Source organism: Oryx dammah, unplaced genomic scaffold, assembly GCF_014754425.2.
Source record: "Oryx dammah isolate SB20612 unplaced genomic scaffold, SCBI_Odam_1.1 HiC_scaffold_18, whole genome shotgun sequence".
Lineage (NCBI taxonomy): Eukaryota > Metazoa > Chordata > Mammalia > Artiodactyla > Bovidae > Oryx > Oryx dammah.
Genome location: NW_024070202.1, coordinates 83456796 through 83474870, shown reverse-complemented (window position 1 = coordinate 83474870; position 18075 = coordinate 83456796). Strand labels below are relative to the sequence as shown.

The 18075-nt window shown below is 39.3% G+C and overlaps 1 protein-coding gene across 1 annotated transcript; it reads left to right on the top strand.

The window, feature by feature from the left end:
- The first annotated feature begins 1003 nt into the window (after positions 1–1003).
- On the top strand, positions 1004–1201 carry LOC120877279 (CDC42 small effector protein 1-like). The gene has a single exon (XM_040259508.1). It carries the CDS (start codon positions 1037–1039, stop codon positions 1199–1201), a length of 165 nt encoding a protein of 54 aa, XP_040115442.1. The 5' UTR covers positions 1004–1036.
- Positions 1202–18075: the final 16874 nt, after the last annotated feature.

Here is an 18075-nt window from a genome sequence, read left to right as displayed (position 1 = left end):
ATAAAGCTCCAGTACTTCGGCCACCTGATATGAAGAATGAAGAGCTGACTCTTTGGGAAAGATTCTGATGCTGAAACAAATTGAAGGCAGATAAGATGATTAGATAGTATCACTAACTCAATGGACAATAATTTGAGCAACTCTGGGAGATGATGAAGGACAGAGGAGCCTGGCATGCTGCAGTCGATGAGATCACAAAGGCTTAGTGACTGAACAACAACAACAAATAGAAACCAAATAGTTTTATGTGTTGATCAATTATCAGCAAATATATTCCCTTCTCATCACTCCTTTTCATCACCTTACTGCAAATCCTACCTAATCCATCAAGGCAAGAAAAGAAAGTAAGAGATAATAAATACTGGAAAAAATAGAACCTTTTTTTTTTTTTTTAATGATTGTCCATAGAGAAAATCCTGAGGTCAACAAAATCCTTCTGAAACTAATAAATTATTACAGCAAAGTTGCAAGAATCAAAGTCAGTTGTTTTCCTATAAATCAACAAAAACAATTGGAATTTTAAATAAAAAACACAATACAGACTGCACAGCACCTCCTCTCAATGGCTTTGTAATCATGTCATGGCTGTTTCCACCCTTGGTCAGCCCTACCTCTGCAGGTCCACCCTTGGCTCCCTCACCACGCAGAGGAGCCAGCCCAGGAACCCACACTGGTGTGTCCCAGAGCAGGAACCACCCACCAGCTGCCACTGAATGCCTAGATACAGGACCAGAGCAGGGTTCCAAGTCTGTGGAAGATATAACCTTGTTCCTGCCTGCCCATCCCACTCCTTGACCTCAGGTCAGTGTCTCAGCGTCCGAGATGCTGACCTTCGCTACTCAGGTGAGGGCTTCAAGGACTCCACTTCCTCTAGTTCTGTCCAGCTGAGTAAATCCAGGGTGTTGTTACACCTGAAAGGAGTGAGGAGAGGGCAGTCAAGGCTCCTGAAAAAGATCCCTCGGGGGCCTCAGACAGAGGAGTGAAACTGGAATCATCAGGGAACATGAGTGAATTTTGACACAAACTAGGCTGCTGCATGGTAAAGAGACCCCAGTCACAGAAGAAGAGGAGATGGAGTGACTGGACCATGACTGGGGAACCAGTGAATTTTGCCCACCTGACTCACATCGGCTCTGGGGAGGGAGATGGACTTGCCATGACAGATGCAGTTCAGGAGCAGATTAGATCCAAGGGAAACTAAAAGGCCATAGAGCAATTCTTGGGGCTTGTAGCTCCAATAGGAATGGATCTTCTATGTCCAGGCTTCACTCTGTCCAGCCCAGAAGAGATGCTGCCCCCATCAGTATTCCTCTTAGAATCAGTGAACCCAGGATCCCTCTTTTCCTTGACACTCTCAGATCTGAGATAGGAGTTTTCTGGGAACTTGGAATGAGTTCCCTTCTCCTAAATGACAGTGTAGGTGCTGCATTTTTAAACTCTCAACCTGGAACTCCTTACATGTGGTGGTAGGTGACATGAAGAAAGCTGAAGTCACCTTTGCTGAGAAGCTTCCTTCCTCCCTGCCTTCTCTTTCCTCCTGGAATGAACTGAAGCAGATGACAAGTCGGGGCCGGGAGGATAACCACTGGCTAGTCTGCTCTTTCTCTTTAGATCTCAGACTTTAAGCGCCCAGTCCCTCAGTATGTCTGTTAATGCCAGGTTCTTTCTCTAATGAAGCCTTTAACCCTATGTTTCTATAGCATTGCTGGTTCCCTAAGATCTTTCCTTTTTTTTAATTTAAATTTTAATTTAAGATGAGTTCTGTTACTTACCCCTTCTTGCTACTACCTTTGTCCTTAACCCCATCCCTGTCAGGAGCCTTATTGCTTTCTATTGGTTAAGAGTTAAGAGGAGAGTCTTAACCTAAAGACACTCCTTTTAAATCTAGGGGATCTTCCCTCTGCCAATGTTCCTGCTGGCCTAGGTGAGAACAGGAAGAAGGATCTTGGAGAGGAACCCAGGAAACTAGGAGTTATGTCACAAGACTTACTGATCATTGAGGATGGGAGGAATGATCAGATAAACAGGCTGAAAACAGTCATCCTTGAGTGAGCTTAAGGTCCTGACAAAATAGGAGCTGGAAGATCTCAAGAGCAAGTTTTCTCAAACTGGGCAATTTTGACATTTTGGGCTGGATATTTCTTGGCAGTGAGGGACTGTCTTGTGCTTTATAGGACATTTAGCAAGCATCCCTGGCCCACCCTAGTTGTGACAACCAAAAATGTCCCCAGATGGGGCAAATAAGTCACCCCCAGCTGAGAGCCGCTGCTCTAGAGTTAAAATATTTTCCTCTTACCTGATTTCCATTTGTTCACCCTAAGCCTTAACCAGGAATGAATGAGGGCCACTTGTAAAGTAGGCTCAATTGGGCTACACCTGATCTCCATACTCTTTATTCAGTGTGTGGCTTGTGTTGGTGTGGGTTCATGTCTCTGTGATGGATGTGTACTGCACTGCTCCATCCTTATGCTCTCTGGAGGAGGGGCTCCTGTGGTGTGGAGGCCTGAACAGTGTGTTATGGGATTGGGGAAGGGAGAGAGAGAAACAGAAGTGCTGCAGGTAGCCCATGTTATCCTCCCCAAATTTTAAGCTGTATTTCTGTGCCCTGCTTCGAGAACCAGACACAAAAAGACTCAGGAAGTTTTGTCTGAAGACCAGTGTTTGCCCACCTGGCTGAAGAGTCTGCTTTAGCAGGGAAAATAGTGGAGGCACAAGGTCTTTAGGGCGCTTTCAGTTTTCTCAGGTGTTTTGTTCTGGCCCCTTGAAAGTAATTTAGGAGGGCAGAATAGATGCGCTCCTGCCTGCTCTGAGATGAGAAGGTAGAGGTCATGTTAGCTCAGTAACGGGAAGCATCCTAGTCACAACTTGTTAGTGTTTCCCTTCATATGAGTTGATTCTGCCCTGTTGATCTTTGTTCATGAAACTTAATTTGCTAATACTCATGTTGACTCTTAAACTATATGCAATGTCTCTGTGAAAATATAATATTTATTTGGAACCTAAAATAATGAATAAGGAGAATATTCATTATAAAATAATGAGATAGCAGTGAATATAATTATTGTGAGTATGGTGTGTCTTTTCTGTTCCTGGGCTAGTGTTTGGTAAGCCTACTCCAGTATCTAAAAACTTTAGAAATTTTTGAGAAAACCATGACATTTCTCCTTTTCATGACTGATGATATTCAGCTTTTCTCTCAATTTATGAAAGTGGAGAATTGGATAAATGCCTAGTTTGTTAGCCTACATTTGACCAAAATGTTTGTTTGAAATTATTTCCTTCTTGATCATATGTTGAGACCTTTGCTTTATGAATTGAATGGCAATGGTTTTAGAGTTTATGGTCTTCATTTTAAACATCTGCACAGATGAATATGTCTAAAATACTCTCATTATAGAGTTGGGAATTATGAAGTAAGGCCGATTGACAAGGATGACCTTTTCATTCAAATGTTTGTGTAAATTGTCACTTCTTTATAATAGCTGAGACTGCAGAACACATAAGAGTCATTCAGATGTTTATTTCATGAGATGATTAGAGAAGATGCACCTGCATTGCTACAAGCATGACTTTTTAAGGAAACTTGCTTGTTTCCACATCTAATATAAATTATGCAGGACATTCTTGGAACAATATTTTGGTGCACTAGCCAGTTTGACTTTAGCACTCATTGGCCATCTAAAGTAAAATATGCAATCTAGGGATGATTAATGATTTAATAGATAATACATATGTAATAAGATACATCATGAATAAGTTATATCCCCCAAAAGTGTAAACACAGTTCACAGAAAATGAGGGCATTTGAAAGAATTATTCCTTATGGAGAGACTAACCTGTAAAGGCTATGAGCATGGACTTCAGAGCCAAACTACTTGAACTGGAAGCAGATTTCTGTCATTTACTAGCTCTGTGACTATGGGAAATCATTTAACTTGTTTGTGCCTCAGTTTCATCATTTGTGAAACAAAGAAAATGATGACTTTCACCTACTTTGAGAAGTTAAGTATGAAGGAATTCCTAGGTGTTCCAGTAGTTAAAAATCCTTGCTTCCAATGTAGGGGTCATGAATTCAATCAAGAGTTGGGAAACTGGGATATGGAATGGTGTGCAACAGCCAAAATAATAATAATAATAAGGGTAATTATGGGGATTAAATGGGGCTTCCCAGGTGGTGCAGTGGTAAAGAATCTGCCTGCAATGCAGGAGTTACAGAAGACGCAGTTGCCATCTGCTGGGTCAGGAAAATCCCCTGGAGGAGGAAATGGCACTCCAGTCCAGTATTCTTGCCTGGAAAATTCCATGGACAGAGGATCTGGCAGGCTGCAGACCATGGGGTCCAAAGACTCAGCCACAACTGAGCAAGCAAGCATGAGATGGGGATTAAATAGGGTAATACCTGTCTGGTATATGGGCTTCCCTGGTAGCTCAGATAGTAAAGCATCTGTCTACAATGCGGGAGACCTGGGTTCGATCCCTGGGTTGGGAAGATCCTCTGGAGAAGGAAATGGCAATCTACTCCAAGACTATTGCCTGGAAAATCCCGTGGACAGAGGAGCCTGGTAGGCTACAGGCCATGGGGTGGCAAAGAGTCGGACACAACTGAGCGACTTCACTCTCTGGTATATAATAAGCAATCAAGATGATGATGATGACAGTTGTTACTTACGTCAGTTCACTAATGTATAAGGCACTTTATTCTTCAAAGTTAGATATGGCCCTGTTGCTCTAAAACACAATAATCTCTACAAATAAAGTAAAACTTGGCTGGGCTTCCTCAGTAGCTCAGCGGGTAAAGAATCTGCCTGCAGTGCAGGAGACACAGGAGACTCGGGTCCAGTCCCTGGATTGGGAAGATCCACTGGAGGAGGAAATGGCACCCATTCTTCTATTCTTGCCTCACAAGTTCCATGGGCAGAGGATCCTGGCAGTCTATAGTCCGAGGAGTCCCAAAGTGTTGGACACACTTGAGTGACTAAGAAAAGGCAGAGGAACCAGAGATCAAATTGCCAACATCAGTTTGATCGTAGAGAACACAAGGGAAATTCAGAAAAATATTTACTTCTGCATCATTGACTATGTGAAAGCCTTTGTGTGGATCACAACAAACTGAGGAAAATTCTTAAAGGGCTAGGAATATCAGACTCTCTTACCTGCCCCCTGAGAAACCTGTATGAAGGACAAGAAGCAACAGTTAGAACTGGACAGGAAACAATGGACTGGTTCAAAATTGAGAGAGGAGTATGCAAGGCTGTATATTGTCACTCTGCTCATTTAACATATATAGGCAGAGTACATCATGGAAAATGCTGGGCTGGATGAATCACAAGCTGCGATCAAGATTGCCAGGAGAAAAGTCAACAACCTCAGATATGCAGGTGATGGCACCCTAATGGCTGAAGAGAAAGAGGAACTAAAAAGCCTCTTGATGAAGATGAAAGAGAAGAGTGATAAAGCTGGCTTAAAACTCAACAATCAAAAAACAAAGATCATGACATCTTGACCTATCACTTCATGGCAAATAGATGGGGAAAAAGTGGAAGCAGTGACAGATTTTAATTTCTTGGGCTGTAAAATCACTGTGGATGTTGACTAAAGCCATGAAATTAAAAGACACTTGCTCCCTGGAAGGAAAGCTATAACAGACCTAGACAGCATATTAAAAAGCAGAGGCATTATTTTGCCAACAAAGTCCGTCTAGTCAGTGCTGTGGTTTTTCCAGTGGTCATGTACAGATGTGAGAGTTGGATGCTAAAGGAAGCTGAATGCTGAAGAATTGATGCTTTTGAACTATGGTGTTGGAGAAGACTCTTCAGAATCCCTTGGACTGCAAGGAGATCAAACCAGTCCATTCTGAAGGAGATCAACCCTGGGTGTTCTTTGGAAGGACTGATGCTAAAGCTGAAACTCCAATATGTGGACACCTCATGTGAAGAGTTGACTCATTGGAAAAGACTCTGATGCTGGGAGGGATTGAGGGCAGGAGGAGAAGGGGACGACAGAGGATGAGATGGCTGGATGGCATCACTGACACAATGGACATGAGTTTGAGTGAACTCCGGGAGATGGTGATGGACAGGGAGGCCTGGCGTGCTGTGATTCATGGGGTCACAAGGAGTTGGACATGACTGAGTGACTGAACTGAACTGAAGAGAAATTTTAAAATAAATTCATTAAATCATCCTTCATTTTATTCAGTTCACAGAAGAGGATCATGAGTCTCCCAGCAGGTAAAGCATTGTACAAAGCATTATTTTAAAAATATCAGTGAGCCAGCTAATTTCTCCTAAAACATAAACCATGTAATCAAAATGAAGTTCATGATTCTGCACAGTGAAGAAAAGGAAATTACTTAGATAAGACTATATCACTGTGTGGGTAATAGTGGCAACCACATCAGTTTGGAATGAAAGATTTTACAGTAGTAAAACAAATTTAATGGGCCAGTTGACTCTGTGTCAATTACACTGTTAAAATTTACTATTGAAATACTGTAGGGGATTACCATCCATTCAGTTTATTTGCAGGTTCTGTCCTGTATATCAATAGAACATTTTTCCTCAGAAAAATGAAATAGCAGCAGCACAGTAAATCTGGAAACAACAAAAGCAGTTGCACTTTTTAAAGAAATGGAAAATGTGCCATATAAATACACACATGATGTCCATAACCCAAATTCAGACACTTTGAGCTTTTTTTGTTTCAGAACTTCACACCATATATAACACATTTTAAGCAGATAAAAAATAGAAATTATTTTTTAATTAGCCCATTCAGATAGTATACTGAATTTAAGCAGTAATAGTCTGTAAACACCTAACTTAGTATCATAGAGTTACACCCACACTATGAAATTTAATGAATCTCATCTACATAAGGATTCAAAACAAATGAAATTGATTAATTCTTAGCATCTTGCCTGGGAAATATTGATCTCTTTTATATAACAAAACTTTCATCAATGCTCTTTATCTTGATTTTTTTTTCATTCTCCAAATTCTTTAAAAAGAATGACTTGAGAGTTACCTAGGCAAGTGGCAGAAGAAAAGATACCTGACTTTTCCTCCTACGAGTGAAGTTCCGAATAAACAGTTGCATATGGATTATTCCCTCCAAGAAAAATTTATAAAATAATTGAAAGCCTCCTATGTAACAGGTGATTGAGAAAATACCTATATTGAAACAAGTAGGAAAAGCTGAGATACATTCATGACATTAACCACCCCTCCCAGCACAGCACTTTACAATTGGGAGGAAATCCCCAACACCAAGCTCTCCCTGAGGAGCAAAGGGCCTGGACCACAGATCTAGCATCCCAACATTTATGGCTGTCATGCAACGGACTAGGTTACAAATCACTTAACTCTGAGAGCCCATGGGGCTGTGCATTCACAAATCTCCTGGGGCCACTTAAAACAGGCAGTTTTACACAGCAGTTTACCCAGCTCAGTGCAGAGGGTGTAGGCAAAATTGCGAGCTCCCAAGAGAGTTATTGAGTACACCATCAAGTTAAATAAGTAACTACAGAGTATATAAATTAGTGTGGAATAATGGTATTACTGACCCATTTCATTAAATTATACAGGTAAAACTTGAAGATTAAAATAAAATGCTCACATAGGTGTAATTTTGCACTCAACAATAGGGTTATTTAAAAGTTTAAAATCTAAAACTAATGTCTGCAATTTAGTGAAATTTTTGGTCGTGTTTGGCATTTCTAATATGCATTTCTTACATTTTTCCAGATTTTTAGATTTTTTTCTTAATTCCATGTTCAATGGAATAGACATGTTTCATACTATTGGTATTATTAGAGAACTTTTATGTTTTGATTTTTATCACTTTGCACATGATTAGCTTTTTCATAATGATCAAGATTACTTTATGCCTTATTGTTGAGAAATGGAACATGTTCATGAAATAGTACTATTATTTCTGTCAACTGTTTCTCACTTTTCATTAACATAGCATTGCAAATGCTGAAGACTCAAAATGCAAGTGAATCTATTTTGTGGATATACCTATATGGCTTATTTTTTTCTTAGCCTTTAATTTTTAATATAATATGAAGATAATGGGAAGGCAATGTGATAAATGAAAGAACAGATATTGATTATCTCTTAAATTCCAAGGGCATTAGTTTCTATACATTTTTACCTGTCATATAACAGGTGTTCTTCATTTTCCACATACTCCACTAATGTCCAGTAAAAAGTATTATCTACTAGTATGTGTAGTTTAGATAGCAAATGTGCAAATTTTCATGACTTAATTCTACATATTTGAAACCTCTGGAATAAACATTTTTAAAAGTATAGCCACAAGCGTTTATAACCATGTAGAGAGGCATCTATGTATACACCATTTTTGCTTTTGTAAATTTATGTTCAGTTAGTTGGATTCAGTCATCATCCATTAGATGTGAACTCACTTATTTTTCTTTCTCATTTCTAATGTATGCTCTCTCTTGAAAATCTACATTTGTTTTTTATAGTCTAGTTGTCGGAGGTCTCTTCTTATGTGTGTTTGTATGACTGTAGTAAATATATTTTTATAACTTCTTTTTCCTATCTTACTACTTTTCTGCAATATTATATGTGCTTAGAATAATGAAAACTAGCAATACTGCTAAATGACACTAATGGGTACTATAGGAAATTTTGTGTTGCCCAGTTACCTATAGCTTCCCATGTGGCACAGTGGCAAAGAATCCACCTGCCAATGCAGGATGCCCAAGAGGCGCAGGTTCAGGATGAGCTTCTGGAGAAGGAAATGCCATCCCACCCCACTATTCTTGCCTGGAACATTTCATGGACAGAGGAGCCTGGGGGTCTGCAGTCCATGGGGTTGCAGAGAGTAGGATATAACTGAACACATTGCACACAGGGCTACACACAGTTAGTCTGTGTAGTTAGGAAACAAACTATATCAGTAAATTGAACACAGAAAATTTCATATGACTTGTTAACTAGAGAAGGAGATCAAGATGTTGGAGTGGAAGGATGCTAAACTCACCTCCCCCCACAGACATACCAAAAATATATCCTCATGTGAAACAACTTTCACTGAAAATAACCTAGAAATTGTCAGAAAGCCTCTTCTACTACCAAAACTATACAGAAAGATACTCACAGACCTGAGTAGGAAGAGAACAGAAGCAATTGAGTCAGAACTTACAACGCAAGCAGAGGACATAGAAGAGGAGGGGGATATTACTGACTCACGGATCCTCCTTGAGGAGTGAAGGGTTCAAGCCACATATTAGGCACTACAGCCCTGGGGTTTGACACCAGGAAGATGAGTATTCCTTAGCTGATTTGAAAACCAGTGGGATTTAACAGAGAACTCCAAGATGCTGAGACTCTATTAGCAAGGAGGATACACACACACTTGCTTATCCCGGGGACAAGGCAGAGAAAGCAGGTCAAAAACTGCATGGAGCTTCAGCCAGTTACCCACTACAGCTCCAGTGTGCATCCCAGCCCACACCAGTCATCCACCCCAGCCCTCTTGCTCTGGTGCCGCTCTTCCTTGGGGTGAAAGCTGCCTTTGTCAAGAAGAGAGCACTCACATAGAACAGAGTCAGCTGGGGCACAACTCTGCCTACAAACAGGGTTAAGACAACCATTTCAGCATGCTTGCATGCAGAATCTGCAGATTGAAAACTGCATGAGACTCTAAGCAGCTTCCCGGTACAACCCTAGCATGCACTCAGATTGTACTGGATACCTGCTTCATCCCCTCTTGCTCTGGCACTGCTCTCCACTAAGGCAAAGTCTGCTACTGCCAAGGAAAGTATGCTGACTCAGCAGGGACAGAACCAGCTTGGATCTGACCTCAGAGCTTCTGCACCAGTACCTTGGGCCCCAACTACCCAATGACAGGGTGGTGACTACCAGTGAACCAGAAAAAAGCTTCAGCTCACACCTGACTCTGACTCTAACCCATTCAGTCCTATCTCCCACCAACATGTTAGCTGCCAGTTGGTACCAGCTACCAGATGGTACCCCAGGAGAAGGCATGTCCCATGCTCACTTCAGATCCAGCTCCTCCACCAAAATCACTAGGCACACGCAGATTGCATAGGGACACGCTCATATAAGAACAGTCCCTCAAAGCATTAGCTATTTCACCTAAATTCATAGAGACAGAGAAAGTTAAACAAAATGAGAAGACAAGAAAATGAAACATATATAAATAATTTACCAGCTAAAGAGTTCAAAACAATAGTAATAAGAATGCTAACTGAACTTGAGAGAAGAACAGATGAACACAGAATTTTAACAAAGAACTAGAAAATATTAAAAAGAGCTGAAAAATTATAATTGAAATGAGAAATACACCAGAAGGAATTAACAGCATACTAGGTCATACAGAAGAACACGAACAATCTGGAAGATAGGATAATGGAAATCAACCAGTTAGAACAGTAAAAAGAAAGACATTTTAAAAAATAGAATAGTTCAAGGAAGCTCTGAGATGATCTCAAGTACACCAGTGTTTGTGTTATAGGGATCCTAGAAGGAAAAGAGAGAGAGAAAGTTCGAAAATGATTAGGACTGAAAACTTCCTGAACCTGAGAAAGGAAACAGATTTCTGGGTAAAGAAGGCACAGAGAGTCCCAAACAATATGTATCAAAAGAGACTCAAAAATGTCATAATTTAAATGGCAAAAAATTTTTAAAGAATTTTAAAGGCAGCAAGAGAGGAAAAAATGTCACAAGGGATTCTCTATAAGGATATCAACTAATATAGAAACAATAGCCAAGACATGGAAGCAATATAAATGTTTATCAACAGATGAATGAATAAAGAGGATGTACTACACACATATATAAAGACATAAAATGCAATATTGCTTATTTAAAAACATCAAAATTTTGCCATTTGCAACAAAATATATGGACCTAGAGTGTATTATACTTACTGAAATGAGGCAGATAAATACTGCATGTTGTATTCTGTATGTGAAATCAAAAAAAATAAGTGAATGTAACAAAACAGAAGCAGACTCACAGATGTAGAGAATAAATGAATGGTTACCACGGATTTGGTAGGAAGAGGATTTGGGGGAGAGGCAAGATAGGAATAGGGGATTAAAAAGTACAAACTACTATGTATAAAATAAATACATTACATGGTTATATTGTACAGCAAGGAATATAACCAGTATTTTATAATAACTTTATAACCTGTAAAATATTGAATCAGTATTTTATATACCTGAAATTGAGATAATATTGTAAACCTGCTGCTGCTGCTAAGTCACTTCAGTCGGGTCCGATTCTGTGTGACCCCATAGACGGCAGCCCACCAACCTCCCCCGTCCCTGGGATTCTCCAGGCAAGAACACTGGAGTGGGTTGCCATTTCCTTCTCCAATGCATGAAAGTGAAAAGTGAAAGTGAAGTCGCTCAGTCGTGTCTGACTCTTAGCGACCCCATGGACTGCAGCCCACCAGGCTCCTCAGTCCATGGGATTTTCCAGGCAACAGTACTAGAGTGGGGTGCCATTGCCTTCTCCGATTGTAAACCTACAGTACCTCAAAAAATGCCTATATATCTATATAGGCTTTCAAAAAGACAAAGAGTCAGAAATGAAATGAGAGAATCAGAATATCACTATTTTACAAACATTAGTGCTATAATTTTGGGAGGGAGAAATTAAAACTGCTGTTTCATGGTCCAGCTGTCTCCTGAATATCTGACTACTGGGAAAGCAGGGAGTGGAGTAGGGAGTGGTACTCTTTGGGAGAGAGGGCAGGTAATTTGGTCCAATCTTCTAATAAACATGCTAATAACTGGACTTTTTGAAAAAGGAATTAATGCTGTTTGCTAGGAGATCTGTTCTTTTCTATAGAATTCTCTTATCAATTCTGATAATCCCAGAAGAATTGCTGATGGTAAACAAAACTAGAATCTATGGAATCATGAAGCATGGTCTCCAGGAAGATTTCATGTGAACTCTGTAACCATATGAAAATGAAACGATGTTTTTAAACATAAACAGCCTCACGGTGTGAGGCCATCCACAAACTTGACTTGGAGGCTTCATCTCTTATCCTAGACCAGAAGCATATGCCCACTATAAGAAGAAATTATCTAGGGATATTGCTAGGCCTCTTCCTGTTTTATCTATACCTCTTACATTATTGTGCCCTTAAAATTACTAGTTAAGCTTGAAACTGGTTAATATCTCAGATATATGTAGGTATATGATACTTTGTTAGCTCATAAATGATCCTGACCTTGTTCATAAACAGGAACCAAACTATTGGGTAAAAAGTTAATTGGGGATAGGAAAGTAAAGTGAACTCAAAGATTTTTTTATTACTTATAAAGGAAAAATATTTATTTAAAATTATGAAATCTGTGAGGCAGTCTATCATTATGTGCTTCCCTCATAAACTCCATGGGGAGTTTATACAACTGAAGCAATTTAGCACACATATATGTGCAATAAAGAAGGCTTGTAAAGATGCTCAAATTGAATTTAGTCAAACACTAGACAGAACTTCAAGTTTACCAGGAATATATCAACATCTCAAAGAACACTATGAAGAAACAAACTGATGGATCCCACATGTGGGATATTCTATGAGAAGACTGACTTAATTTTTTTTAATAGTCAATATCATAAACAACACTTTCTCAACTTAAAGAATAAGCAGAACTAACTATGCTGGGGGTGTATAAACTATATGACAAAAAAAATTTATAAATGTAAGGAGTACATGTGGAAGACCTGTTCCTATTATTGCCTTCAGAAACTTCCCATGGATATGTGAAGAATTCAACAAATATTTGCTAAATTATCTGTCTGTAAATAAAGTGGGTATCTTATTAAACATTTAATCTGTTTGAGGCCAAGGAGAAAGATATAGTAGACTAGTATTTGGATTTGTCTATTAAAATCAAATTGAAATAAACATTTTCAAAACGCAGCCCAACTGTAACTAGCTAATGACACCTACTTTTCAGAAAATAATAAAGACATTGGTTTAGAACAGCAAACTTTGCAAGACTAATATTTTTCATTGCTAAAATGACTTTCTTTTTTATATATTGTTTTTATTCATCACTTCCCTGAAAACACCATAAAACTTTATAACCAAATATTTTGTAAATAGAATCTATACTACAGTAAAAGAATTACCACAATTATTTACATGCAGTAGTGATGAATTTTCCATTTATTGAAAAGAAGTGTAAAAACTTCTGCTTTAAAAAATTTTAAACTCAGAAATCTCAGAGCATTACTATTATGCATTCTGTAAATACCTCACAAGCACTTAGGACACAGTTGCCAGAGAGTACTAGCCTCCCTAATAATATTTATATGGCTTTTAATGCACTTCTATAAGTTTTTTATAAAACCACTTGAACATTGTCAAATGCCATGTTCAGAATTGATTCCACTGACTAGTACATCAACAATTTCATGCAACTTATAACTGGATCCAGTTTTTTAAACCATTTTATCTATTCAGTTCAGTTCAGTCACTTAGTTGTGTCCGACTCTTTGCAACCCCATGAACCGCAGCATGCCAGGCCTCTCTGTCCATCACCAACTCCCAGAATGTACCCAAACCCATGTTCATTGAGTTGGTGATGCCATCCAACTATCTTATCCTCTGTCGTCCCCTTCTCCTCCTGCCCTCAATCTTTCCCAGCATCAGGGTCTTTTCAACTGAGTCAGCTCTTTGCAAAAGGTGGCCAAAGTATTAGAGTTTGAACTTCAACATCAATCCTTACAATGAACACCCAGGACTCATCTCCTTTACGATGAACTGGTTGGATCTCCTTGCAGTCCAAGGAACTCTCAAGAGTCTTCTCCAACACCATGGTTCAAAAGCATCAATTCTTCGGTGCTCAGCTTTCTTTAGCATCCAACTCTCACATCCATACATACCACTGAAAATACCGTAGCCTTGACTAGACGGACTTTGCTGACACAGTAATGTCTCTGCTTTTTAATATGCTGTCTAGGTTGGTCATAATTTTCCTTCCAAGGAGTAAGCCTCTTTTAATCTCATGGCTGCAGTCACCATCTGCAGTGATTTTGGAGCCCATGTGTAACCTATAATCTGATGCAGAACATCACTAAAGCTTATCTATAACAAATTTGGGATGCTTTGTCATAGTACATAAAATATGAATGTGTCTGATTAATTTTTACTAACTGTATTCATTGGTAAGATCCCCTGGGGAAGGAAATGGCAACCCATGCCAGTATTGTTGCCTGGGAAATCCCATCGAAGACGTTCTGGTGGGGTATAGTCCATGGGGTCACAAAAGAGTCAGACATGCCTTAACTAACAAAACAAGAAGTATATTTATTATATTAGTTTGAGCTTAGTGACTCAGTCATCTCCAACTCCTTGCAACCCCATGGACTGTAGCCCGCCATGCTCCTCTACCCATGGGGATTCTCCAGGCCAGAATACTGGAGTGGGTTGCCATTCCCTCCTCCAGGGGATCTTCCTAACCGAGGGAGTGAACCCAAGTCTCCCGCATTGTAGGCAGATTCTTTACCATCTTAGCAACCAGAGAAGCCCAGTATTAGTATACCAGAGAGGAAATGCAAAGGAAAATAATTTTATTTTACCCTTTCTCAGATTTTCTCTTCATGGATAGTTTACCAAATTAACATTGACTGCCACCACAGATTGCACTCATCTCACACACTAGTAAAGTAATGCTCAAAATTCTCCAAGCCAGGCTTCAGCGATATGTGAACCGTGAACTTCCAGATGTTCAAGCTGGTTTTAGAAAAGGCAGAGGAACCAGAGGTCAAATTGCCAACATCTGAAGGATCATGGAAAAAGGAAGAAAGTTCCAGAGAAACATCTATTTCTGCTTTATTGACTATGGCAAAGCCTTTGATTGGGTGGATCACAATAAACTGTGGAAAATTCTGAAAGAGATGGGAATACCAGACCACCTGACCTGCCTCTTGAGAAACCTATATGCAGGTCAGGAAACAACAGTTAGAACTGGACATGGAACAATAGACTGGTTCCAAATAGGAAAAGGAGTACATCAAGGCTGTGTATTGTCACCCTCCTTATTTAAATTATTGCAGAGTACATCCTGAGAAGCACTAGACTGGAAGAAGCACAAACTGGAATCAAGATTTCCAGGAGAAATATCAATAAGCTCAGATATGCAGATGACACCACCCTTATGGCAGAAAGTGAACAGGAACTAAAGAGCCTCTTGATGAAAGTGAAAGAGGAGAGTAAAAAAGCTGGCTTAAAGCTCAACATTCAAAAAACTAATATCATGGCATCTGGTCCCATCACTTCATGAGAAAGAGATGGGGAAAGAATGGAAACATTGTCAGACTTTATTTTTTCGGGGGCTCCAAAATCACTGCAGATGGTGATTGCAGCCATGAAATTAAAAGACGCTTACTCCTTGGAAGGCTAGTTATGACCAACCTAGATAGCATATTCAAAAGCAGAGACATTACTTTGCCAACAAAGATCCATCTAGGTTTTGGTTTTTCCAGTGGTCATGTATGGATGTGAGAGTTGGACTGTGAAGAAAGCTGAGCATCGAAGAATTGATGCTTTTAAACTGTGGTGTTGGAGAAGACTCTTGAGAGTCCCTTGGACTGCAAGGGGATCCAACCAGTCCATTCTAAAGGAGATCAGTCCTGGGTGTTCTTTAGAAGGACTGATGTTAAAGCTGAAACTCCAATACTTGGACACCTCATGCAAAGAGTTGACTCATTGGAAAAGACTCTGATGCTGGGAGGGATTGGGGGCAGGAGGAGAAGGGGATGACAGAGGATGGGATGACAGAGGATGAGATGGCTGAATGGCATCACCAACTCAATGGACATGAGTTTGGGTAAACTCCGGGAGTTGGTGATGAACAGGGAGGCCTGGAGTGCTGCAATTCATGGGGTTGCAAAGAGTTGGACACGACTGAGTGACTGAACTGAACTGAACAGAACAGATTTTGCTACCTCCTCACTTTCATTAAGAGGATGTCAATAGTCCTTGACTTCTACCAGAGACACTTTTTCAAAGTCTATATTGTATCCTTCTCCCAGTATGCCAATAGGGCTTTGAATGTTGAGTGACTTGAAGCCATATAATCCTCCACTAATGGTTAGTGCTAGTTGTCTCCTGACTTTGAATCACACCTTTGGTCTTGTCCTTAATTTGGACAACTCTGTTGTTCTGTCTGGGAGACAATCATGACAGTAGCTAATTTTAAAAATAGGAAGAAATTACAACCACTTTGGATGACTTTAACTTAAGGACAATGGATACTAAAAGTATGATCCTATCCTATCACTCAGAAATTTCACCCTTTGTTATATACTCAAGAGAACTGAATATATATACATATATGTCTACTAAAAGATATTCAGTTCAGTTCAGTTCAGTCACTCAGTCGTGTCTGACTCTTTGCGACCCCATGAATCGCAGTGCGCCAGGCCTCCCTGTCCATCACCAACTCCCGGAGTTCACTCAGACTCATGTCCATCGAGTCCGTGATGCCATCTCATCCTCTGTCATCCCCTTCTCCTCCTGCCCCCAATCCCTCCCAGCATCAGAATCTTTTCCAATGAGTCAACTCTTCATATGAGGTGGCCAAAGTATTGGGAGTTTCAGCTTTAGCATCATTACTTCCAAAGAAATCCCAGGGCTGATCTCCTTCAGAATGAACTGGTTGGATCTCCTTGCAGTCCAAGGGACTCTCAAGAGTCTTCTCCAACACCACAGTTCAAAAGCATCAATTCTTTGGCACTCAGCCTTCTTCACAGTCCCACTCTCACATCCATACATGACCACTGGAAAAACCATAGCCTTGACTAGACAGACCTTAGTCGGCAAAGTAATATCTCTGCTTTTGAATATGATATCTAGGTTGGTCATAACTTTTCTTCCAAGGAGTAAGTGTCTTTTAATTTCACGGCTGCAGTCACTATCTGCAGTGATTTTGGAGCCCAAAAGATATTAGAAGAATTTTTATAACAGTTTTATTCCTCACCTCATTGTCCAAATTGAAACTATCTCCTTGCCTATCTACACTAGGATGGCTACAAAAATTATGGTTCATGTATACAATTGATCAATATGTAGCAACAAAAAAGATCAGTTGCTGCTACATGGAAGTCTTCAGTGAAACTCACAGTCATTACAATGAATTAAATAAGTCAACACAAAGACTGACTATGTATGATTCCATTTATAAGAAAGACAAGACTAATCTATAGTGTCGTAATGTAGAAATAGTGGTTTTCTCTGGGACCGATGACTGAAAGTGGAAGGGCACCATGGATCCTTAAAGTATGTTAGGAATGATCCAGGAAGTTATTATACAACACATTGAGATTTTATACTTTGTTCCCTTCAAGTTTTTATAACTCAAAGACAGCAGAATGTTCTAGCATGAGAAACTGAAAATTCTTGGTTAATCAAGCATCATGAGAAAGCCTCTGTTCATATTAAAGAAAAATCAAGAGACAATGTGCATATTTTATTTAAATATTTAGGAAAAGCCCATATAAAAATATTTCAATATTAATTCTATATGTTATTTTTTTACAGATATACATATCTATAGAAGTTCACTTTAATCTTTTGATAAAATCTAAGAAAATAAGTGGTGAAAAATGAATCTGAGTTCCACTTAGCTCATAGAATACACAGAAAGCAGTGATTCCAGAACAATATATATATAGAAAAAGGAAAAATCCTGATTACCCATTGAATAAATTATCCCACCTTTCATCTTCTGAAACTGTATAATTTTGACAATTAGGGTATGAACAAAAAATATATTTGATATATAAATATCTTAAGCATATATAAAGTTTTTCAATAATTAATTCATTGAGTGATGTTTGCTTCAATTTAGTGTTCTTAGTTCCAGGTGAAATTGTCTATTAGTGAATATGCTCTGTCTTAGAAAGCCTAGGGAAAGAAAAATCCACCATTGCCAGAAAGATGGCTCTCTGTGGTTAAGCTTTCCAGAACCAAGTACTGTCCTTCCAGCTCAACCAATCACTAGAGTAATAAAATTTTTGTGCTCAAATTATTCTAGATATTTTACTG